Below are 10,765 nucleotides of genomic sequence, written 5' to 3' on the forward strand. Positions count from 1 at the left end.
TCTGGGACGGTTTTATAACACCCTGCTGTTCCATTTTCTCGACTTCCGCATTGATTACTGCCTGCACGGCGGGATTCCTTGGCCGGTATCGTTGTTTAAGTGGTTGGTCGGTCTTCAATCGAATCTTATGTTCGATACGGTCGGTCGGTCCTCGTATCTCGAAGGCAGCAAGTTCTCGTGTCAGAAAATCTTGTAGCCTCTGGTCCTCGCCAGGTGTGCGCGGATGCAGGCCCCGCGAAATTTCTCCCACGTTTGTGTGAGCTGGGCTAGCGGTCACCGAGGGTAGCGGTAGGTGGATACGCAATCGGGCCCACAGGTCGACTCCAATTAATACTGGGCAGTCGAGATTCGGCATTACCTGGAATTCATGTTCTACTGTGCGTCGGTCGGCGGTAATGGGCAAGATGGCGGTGCGTATTATGGCAACCGCGGTGCCATCAGCCAATGAGGCGTGCGTATCTATACGACTAAGTCGGTATCCTCGACGGCGAGCTAATTCTGCGGTGGCGGGGTTAATGAAGGATATTTCGGAGCCCGGGTCGAGAAGGCTCCAGAGATAGTGGCCGATTATGCGAACTCGGGCGTATGGCCGGGGCCTGAATCTTACTCGAGTTCTTCCGGACCGGAGGTAGCCGCTGCTTTCCCGGCCCGCTGTTGGTTTCCCGACGGCGGATGGCAATCTTTCGTAAAGACCCCCTCTTTTCCGCATCTTGAGCAGAATTTCTTAGGCGGTCTCGTGCAATTCATGCGGGTATGTCCGCGTTGTTTACACCGCCAGCAACAATCGTCCCGATTATAAGTGGCGGCTGCGACGGAGGTCCGGCCTCTCGCTTGGTGGTCTTTTGCTGTTCCTTTCGGAGCTTTTCCACCTTTTCGTACTGTATGGCCTTGGCACTTAGCTCGGCAATACTGGTGGCCTCGTTAGGCCGGATATACAGCTGGTAATCGGGGCTCATATTTTCGTACAGCTGTTCTATCCAGTCCTGGTCTGAGTATCCCCCTGCCCGCCGCATCATGGTTAACACAACCGTGGAATACTTTCCGAATGTCTCGCCCGGCAGTTGTCGGCGGCCTTCGACCTCTCGCCTTAAGGCTCGTCGGTACCCCGGCGGCAGGTATTGTGCTCGGAAGGCCTGGCAGAAGTCGTCCCACGTGTTCCAATCTTCGTGGTTATTCCGGTACCATAGGAGCGGGTCTCCTCGTAATAGTTCGTGTAGTCCGAGAAGGAGATAATCGTCGAGGTAACGGTGCGAATTCTTAAGTTCGTCAAGGCGTTCGAGGAACGCGAAGGGATCTTTCCCTTCGAAGTGGAGATTCCACTTTCGAATCTGGTTCAAGACAGTTGTTGGCTCCAGTAATTTAACTTCGGGTGGTTCGGCGCGGCTGGCTGTTTGCTCGTTTGTTTTTGGCATTCTGGCGAATTCTTCGAACAACTCTGGGTTCTTGGTCACGAATTGCCGTAATCGTCCACGCAATGACTCGGTGTTACCGGAGCTAACAATCCCGTATGCCTCTAACTGGGCTTCTAATTCGTTCTTGGATAATCGATTTATCCAGGTACTCATCGGGGTTGAACGCACAAGCTGGAAACTCTACTGGGCTGGTCCCTGTTCGGGCGCCATGTAACACGGTCGCCTTTCTCGACGCTCCGGATCGGCTCGTCGGTTAGTCAGGATTCGAGAGAAGGGGAGAATCAAGCTTGTGCGAACAATGCGGGAAACACTCTTTATTATTATGAATATCTACAATATGTACAAGTGGTATTGTTTGTGTGCGTGGTGTGTGTGTGTGTGTGTGTGTGTGTGTTAGTGCGGTTGAGCGTGTTCGTATCGTAGTGTGTCTGGAATTCTAGTCGCGATTAAATCTAGGCGGTGAGCTGTGTACAAGGCAGCATGCAAGGACAGTTAAAGCTAGGCGGGAAGCTATGTACAACGCGGGCGGAATATCGCAACGGGCTATGGCGCAACTTAAACTACTGTACAAAGCGGAAGAGCTGAGTATCACGTCAGCCCTGGAATCCGGAGACACCCGGTCGAATCGAGAGACACTTCGATAGCGGATCCGAGAAACACCTCGGTCAGGAAGCCGGAGACACCCGGCTGGATCGAGAGACACCTCGATAGCGGATCCGAGAAACACCTCGGTCAGGAAGCCGGAGACACCCGGCTGGATCGAGAGACACCTCGAGTTAATGATCTAGTTGGAGCATTCGCTAGGATCGCAGGACAGGATCTGGTCTCGATGAGCCGGCTCGGCCGGCTTCTATACCCGGTCGGTTGCATTTCGATGTTCCCCTTCCAGGTGGGCCGCTCGATTAAGGCGAATGCATAAGACCGAGACAGCAAACGAGTGTATGCGTGCAAGCGAGACAGCGAGCGAGTGTATGCGTACAAACGAGACAGCGAGCGAGTGCGCGCGTGCAAGCGAGACAGCGAACGAGTGCGCGCGTGCAAGCGAGACAGCGAGCGTCGAACGGACGAGTGAGCGAAAAAACAAGCGCCAGGCACTACGAGTGAGCGAGAAAACGAGCGTATGAATGAGATAGTAAGCGTACGAGTATGCGACAAGGCTACCAGATCGCACACGCTGCGTCCAGCGGCGGCACGATTTGTATCCCCACCACTTTCGCACCCTAAGGCATAAGCTCTCATCCGTGTACGCTCGACATTCGGTCATCTTCGGTTTACAGAGGAAGACGGATAGATTAGCTTCTATCCCCTTCTCTCCTGAGAGGTCTAGTGTATCTTACCTATCTCTCTGAATACAATAGCTATGTGATCCTCGAAATCTCGAGCTGGCGAGTTGGCGATGCAAGTTGCATCGTTGCAAGTATCGCAGCGATACTTATTATCACACATAATATTTCCCTATTGATTTCTTTTTTATAAAAGTTTATATGTTGTTTAAAAAAGAGAATATAACATATACAAAAACAAATTTTACATATTTTTATCTAAATTTTTATCTAACATATTTTTATCTCAATTTTTATCTCAATTTTTCCACTCGGCCAATATGTACGCTTTTTTATTAAAAAAAATTTCTTTAAAAAAATAATTGTAATAAAATATTTAAATTTATTTTAATAGAATTGTATTTTTTATTATTATTTTGTATTAATGTATGACGTACATCTTGTTGCTCAACGGAAACCGCGAGAAGGTGATGGTCTCTTCCGTTAAAAAGGAAATGTAAAAAATTTAATAAATGAATAATAATAAAAATAAAATAAAAATAAAATAATAAAATAATGATAAATAATTAATAAAAATAAAAAATAAAATTATAATAAAATAATAAAATATAATCAATTTTCTAATTGATAAAAGGTCAAAATATTATTTCACATTTCCTTACATACATACATACATATATATATATATATATATATCTTTACACACTTATTTTTTAAGTGATATATATAAAAATTTATTTTAAAATTATTTATCGCAGGAAGGGCCTGCTACGTCAGCATCCGCATGGACTTTTAAATTGTTTTTATTAGCGGCATATAATTTATCCGCCGACATAAGAGATAAATGCTCTTCATTAATGAGCATATTTAAAGCTGTTTCTCCTCTAGTTTTTAATGCGGACTTAAACACACAAATAACATTAACGGAAACCGTTGTAAAGCTATTACGTGTTTTCGTTTTTAAATTGTTCAAAAGAGAAAACATTCTCTCAGGATCGGCATTAGAATTCGGAAGCGTCCGAATAGTATTTATAATATTCGTTAAATTGGAATGTTTAGAAACATTATTCGTGTGCCGACGTTGTAAAATTGCTTTCCACATATTGTCAAAATTTAATTTAGAAAAATTTTGTTTTTCTTCCACTGTCTGATGCTAATGCAATCCATTCTTTTTTTAAAGTATCTTCATCAAAACCGCCGAGAGTTTTAGCTACGAAGGAAACATCATCAAATGATGTTTGTCTATTATTATCGAATAAACTTACAGATGGTTGAAAAACTTGTAACTTTAATAAAAATTCATTATTTATAGGTAACCTTTTACAAATTTCTTCTGCAGCAGTCACATAAAATGTTAAACAGTTCTCTCGAACAATTTTAACTATGTTTATGTGATCTTTCAACGTTAATTCGTTCAGATATTCCTCACATTCTGATCCCAAAATAATTTCATTAATAGGTTTTTGATTTTCTTTTAATGAGAATATAATATTTGAAGAAAATGGTTTTAAATATTCTTCTTTTATAAAATTTCCACAGATTTGGAAAAGAAAGTTTTTAGATTTTGGCTGCAATAAATGGATTCTCGTTTCTGACGCTTGAAAGAATGCATTAAATGCGTTAAAACATATTTAAAAAAAAAAATACGTTTCAGAAAAAATGTTTGATACAAAAGTTTCTTATTTTTTCATGTACAATTCGAATCTGTAATAAAAAGTACCATGTACCTCTAAAAAAATTCGACTTCCGATGCGGATGGCGTATTTCCGGTCGGAATCAGAAGTTGAAAATATCACCATTTGATAGAGCGTACCCGATTTACTTAAAAATTGTTCGCGATTTTTTAGTAAAGCCATTTATTTTTATTTTAAAAGGGGTGTACGGGTGGTCTGGGACACCCTGTATATCCAAATATATATTTAAAATATTATATGTGTTTGACATTGTTTTTTTCTCGACTCATGTCGACTGTTATCGACTAATTGTTGATTGTTGACTGTTGACTGTGCTTGTCTTGCGAATACGTTCGTGACCCAATCAAAAGATAGTTCAAAGCAATCGACAAAAGATTGGTGATATTGTGCCGACGAGAAAATAAATTAAGTTAAGAATAGATAATCAAAATGTGTGATCAATTAACCAAAAAACGTAAGCGAAATTTTTTAGAAGCTTGGCTTAGTGATGATCGATATAAATCTTGGATACGCAAAGTACCATCCGACGATAGTCTTTATTATTGTAGTATATGCAATAATAATTATTCGTGCAATTCAACACTATCAAGACATGCGGATTCTGCGTGTCACAAAAATAATATTAAGGTAAATACGCTAACTGATAATAATAATAATGTTGATTCGCCAATAAAAAAATTGCGTAAATCAAAATTTCAACAAAAATAATTAGAAATTCAGCAATTTAAATGTTGGTTACGTGAAGTGCCACATGATGCAAGCTTATTTTTTTGTTCGATTTGTGATAAATCTATCGCTGGCGGTTTATGGCAAATCTATCGTCACGCAGAATCTAATGTTCATATAAATAAAGAAAAAAATTATATTGAAACAAGAGTTTCGAATGAGGATTCAAATATACAAATTAATGAATCACTTTTATCTTTTGATGAGCGTAAGAAATCAGCGGAAATCAGATATGCCGCATTAATTGCCGAGAAAAATATTCCTTATCAAACGGCAAAAGAAATTCTTAATTTTTTCCAACATATAGGAAAAGATCCTAATGTGTTGAATAGTATGAGTATGGGCCGAACAAAATGTACAAATATTATTACAAACGTTGTATGCCCGGTTGAGACTAATCGTGTTGTCAATATTATTCAAAACACAAAATTTTCGATATTTATCGATGAAACATCTGATCTCACTAATAATAAATGGATGACTTTTTTTGTCCGATACGTTGATCCGGAGACATTAGATGTTCGCTCGCAATTAGTTAAATTAATAAATATTGATGCCAAAGATTCAAGCGCAGAAAAGTTGTTCAATGCATTTAAAAGTGAAATGTGGAAATTACAGATACCATTTTTAAATATTGTCGCCCTATCATGCGACAATGCTTCCGTCATGACAGGGAAACATTTATCGTTTAAAAAAAAATTGGAAGAAATATGCCCACATGTTCTAACATTTTCATGCGCGTGCCATTCCTCCGCATTAGCAGCGCAATGCTGCTTGTTCCAAAATGCCTGCATATTGCGATGAATTTAAAAAAAAAATTGCAAAATATTTAAATAGCAGTCCAAAACGAATAGCTATTTTTCGCGAATTTTGTGAATGTTTCCAAGAAACAAATCACAAAATATTAAAATTATGTGACACACGCTTGCTTTCTCATTATTTATGCATCGAACGACTTCTTGAATCTTGGGATACAATTAAATATTTTCTTACTGAAATGGTTGCGAGTGAAAAAACAAATTTTGGAAAATATTTATTATCTATGATGAACAACATAGAGATAAAAGCTTATTTTCTTTTTTTAAAATATGTTTTAAATTTTTTTAACGCATTTAATGCATTCTTTCAAGCGTCAGAAACGAGAATCCATTTATTGCAGCCAAAATCTAAAAACTTTCTTTTCCAAATCTGTCGAAATTTTATAAAAGAAGAATATTTAAAACCATTTTCTTCAAATATTATATTCTCATTAAAAGAAAATCAAAAACCTATTAATGAAATTATTTTGGGATCAGATTGTGAGGAATATCTGAACGAATTAACGTTGAAAGATCACATAAACATAGTTAAAATTGTTCGAGAGAACTGTTTAACATTTTATGTGAGTGTTGCAGAAGAAATTTGTAAAAGGTTACCTATAAATAATGAATTTTTATTAAAGTTACAAGTTTTTCAACCATCTGTAAGTTTATTCGATAATAATAGACAAACATCATTTGATGATGTTTCTCTCGTAGCTAAAACTCTCGGCGGTTTTGATGAAGATGCTTTAAAAAAAGAATGGATTGCATTAGCATCAGACCTTACAGTGGAAGAAAAACAAAATTTTTCTAAATTAAATTTTGACAATATGTGGAAAGCAATTTTACAACGTCGGCACACGAATAATGTTCCTAAATATTCCAATTTAACGAATATTATAAATGCTATTCGAACGCTTCCGAATTCTAATGCCGATCCTGAGAGAATGTTTTCTCTTTTGAACAATTTAAAAACGAAAACACGTAATAGCTTTTCAACGGTTTCCGTTAATGCTATTTGTGTGTTTAAGTCTGCATTAAAAACTAGAGGAGAAACAGCTTTAAATATGCTCATTAATGAAGAGCATTTATCTCTTATGTCGGCGGATAAATTATATGCCGCTAATAAAAACAATTTAAATGTCCATGCGGATGCTGACGTAGCAGGCCCTTCCTGCGATAAAGAATTTTAAAATAAATTTTTATATACACTTAAAAAATAAATGTGTAAAGATTTTTAAGTGTGTAAAAATTTTTATATACACTTAAGAAATAAGTGTGTAAAGATATATACACACACACACACATACACACACACACACACACACACACACACACACACACACATATATATATATATATATATATATATATATATATGTATGTATGTATGTATGTAAGGAAATGTGAAATAATCTTTTGACCTTTTATCAATTAGAAAATTGATTATATTTTATTATTTTATTATAATTTTATTTTTTATTTTTATTTATTATTTATCATTATTTTATTATTTTATTTTAATTTTATTTTTATTATTGTTCATTTATTGTTAAATTATTATTATTGTTAAATTTTTTACATTTCCTTTTTAACGGAAGAGACCACCACCTTCTCGCGGTTTCCGTTGAGCAACAAGATGTACGTCATACATTAATACAAAATAATAATAACAAAATACAATTCTATTAAAATAAATTTAAATATTATTTTATTACAATTATTTTTTTAAAGAAATTTTTTTTTAATAAAAAAGCGTACATATTGGCTAAGAGTGGAGAAATTGAGATAAAAATTGAGATAAAAATATGTTAGATAAAAATTTAGATAAAAATATGTAAAATTTGTTTTTGTATATGTTATATTCTCTTTTTTAAACAACATATAAACTTTTATAAAAAAAAATCAATAGGAAAATATTATGTGTGATAAGTATCGCTGCGATACTTGCAACGATGCAACTTGCATCGCCAACTCGCCAGCTCGAGATTTCGAGGATCACATAGCTATTGTATTCAGAGAGATAGATAAGATACAATAGACCTCTCAGGAGAGAAGGGGACAAAAGCTAATCTATCCGTCTTCCTCTGTAAACCGAAGATGACCGAACGTCGAGCGTACACGGATGAGAGCTTATGTCTTAGTGCGCGAAAGTGGTGGGGATACAAATCGAGCCGCCGCTGGACGCAGCGTGTGCAATCTGGTAGCCTTGGTATGCGAGCGAGTGAGAAAGCGGTGGAGTGAGAGAAAAGGCGACAAGCATTAGAAATAAATACAGATAATTTATTTGCCGTAGTAACGGTGCCTTATTGCATCGTTACAAATTCTTGGTTCACGTACGTGCGCGCTTCGCGTGTGTGCGTATGACGTCGACCGTGCACACATACATACCGGGACACCATTCCTGCCGCACATGGTGTCGTAAAATTATTATATTCATGAAATTTTTTTCGTTAATAACTATTTAATAAATAACAAGCGGCTAAAATCTTCTGAGTTATTCAGAAAGATGACCTCGATAAATGTAAACAAAAAATATAAATATATTTAGGATATAATGAAAAAATAATACAAGTATGAAATTTCAAAATTGTATATCTCAGGAACGAAGAGAGACCGCCGCAAAATTCAACCGGTACATTACTTCGGAATAAACTCTCTATAATATATGTCAAAATAAAAACTTTTCGAGCTGTGTAACCTAAAGTAAACATTTACCAAAAAAATAAAATCAATTTATTATATATTAATATTTTTTTAATATTTTGTAATTTTTTTTCTTTACACAGAAATATTTTATTTTTTATTTTTCACGACTGTATCATTTACTTTATTATTGATGTATGTATATCTTTTTTATTTTTTTAGTTATATTTTTAAGTTTAATATTTTCTGCTCATTCTAAATAGAATATAAAATTGTACATACTGGGTTATTATTTTTAGATATAACATGTTATGGTACAAAATGTCACGAAGATCGACGCGACTATTGAGTATATTACTTCATAGATGTTTTGTGCCTTGTACATTAACAGCCGGAAAAATATATGTGCTATCAATGGCAAATTACGCTTCGGTAAGAATAACTTTTTTTAAATAAAATTTCTTACAATACTACGCGAGAATACATAATTAATTTGCATTTTAAGATGGTCCAAGCATCTATGTCTTATTTCACTGCTTTTTCATCACTTAAGTAATATGCAGTGGAAAGATTGAATTATCGAATAGTATAATTAGCGATTTAACATGATTTCCATGATGTATAATCCAATAGCAAATAAAATTCAATAAAAATTTGCAAGCTATGGAAATGCTAAAAATTTATTTTTATATTTGAGTTTTTAAATCAAACGATGCAGTAGTGTTGCGATTCAAAGTACATAAAAGAACTGAATTCGACCATTGAGAATCACTACTTTCGATACATCAAGACGTTCCTAAGTAACATCTGGAATTTTACGTCAAATAAACTTTCAATTAAAATACCTCAGGAACTAAAGTCATAATTAAAAATCTAATAGCACTTTTTTAATACAATATAGATGCAAGCTTTTGATTATGACCAGTTCGAATAAAATTGGTGCAATCAATCCTGAGATATGATAATCATATACCAGAATTGTGAGATTTCAATTCTTCAACTTTCAGACTCACATATATATGCTCGCACGTATAAAATCGCTATTTTAATGATATATTCACAACGTTACGATTGTAAAGATCTGTTTGCAACGTTCATAAGACATGAGTGATTGTTTAGCCAATAGAAGCTGTCATTCGAACTACCATTTCTATCTATGATGCAGTGATGTATCGATGTATCAATTGTCTTTTTATTCCTGACTGCTGCCAACCTATGGTTGGCAAAAGACGGAGGGAGCAGAGCTGCCAGATCCGAGACGCAAGCAACACGCAACACGCAATGGAGGGAATAACGAATATGTGTGCGTAAGCGTACGTATGAGCTCGGCCTTTCGGCTAGCTTCGGATAGTAAAAGAGGAGATAATATTGTTTTCTGTCTCTTTCTTATTGAGCGGGCAACGAAGGCGACGGGCGATGCTACTTGCTTCTCGATATCGCGATATATGTTACAATTATAACAATGCCGGCATCGTTCCGCTTTGCTCAGCAAAACCATCCGCCGGAAGCTGCCGCCCGGCAGAACACCCGCCGGGCATAGGCAGGGGCGCGGTGCGCCCACCTTTTTTAATCTTTATCACATACGGCCCTAAGCCGTTAATTTCGAATCGGCCGAACACTGCCGACCGTAGCCGATGTGGCCCGAACCGCCGGCCGTCGAAAGCCCGCGTTCGGCACACCACCCGAACCCTTCCGAGCAGGCCCGACCGCACCATTTTCAAAAATCCCGTTCGGAAGGGATAATACCGCCGCGCGGGTAATTAGCCTGAATAAAAAGGCCACGTTTCGGCACCTAATCATTCTCCCGATCCACTCAAAGTACGCTTCTGAGCATCCGAGAATCCTGACAAGTCACTACCGCCATGGACAAAAGGTGGAGAGAACTCCGTCTTAGGGTCGCTTCGACCAAACTCCGATTAATTCAATCGTTGATTAAAGGGTTGCCAACATGACAAAATAATTCAGTGTGACCAATTGTATTTCTAACAATATACAGAGAGAAGCCAATATAATTGTAGAAATACAGTATATCGTCAGAAATACAATTATTATGTCATGTTGGCAACTCTTTAATCAACGATTGAGTTAATCGGAGTTTGGTCGAAGCGGCCCTCAGCCGAGTGTTATCTCGATTCCGAACGGGGTAGTGCACCCACATCACCGCCAAATTTCCCAGCTGGGTATTCACGGAAGATGGAGATAGA

At 37.2% G+C, this 10,765-nt stretch overlaps 1 protein-coding gene across 1 annotated transcript in view; it reads left to right on the top strand.

Moving 5' to 3' along the window:
- The window catches only part of LOC145965440 (uncharacterized), a 105,842-nt gene extending 96,725 nt beyond the window's left edge, over positions 1–9,117 (top strand). The window contains exons 8-9 of the mRNA XM_083088980.1: positions 8,861–8,993; positions 9,067–9,117. Of these exons, the coding sequence (XP_082945106.1) occupies positions 8,861–8,993; positions 9,067–9,117 (184 nt within the window). The remainder of the gene's footprint in view (positions 1–8,860; positions 8,994–9,066) is intronic.
- The last annotated feature ends 1,648 nt before the right edge of the window (positions 9,118–10,765 follow it).

This window comes from Camponotus vicinus, unplaced genomic scaffold, assembly GCF_025532165.1.
Source record: "Camponotus vicinus isolate PSW18456_S1 unplaced genomic scaffold, iyCamVici1.0 SCAF_14, whole genome shotgun sequence".
Classification (NCBI taxonomy): Eukaryota; Metazoa; Arthropoda; class Insecta; order Hymenoptera; family Formicidae; genus Camponotus; species Camponotus vicinus.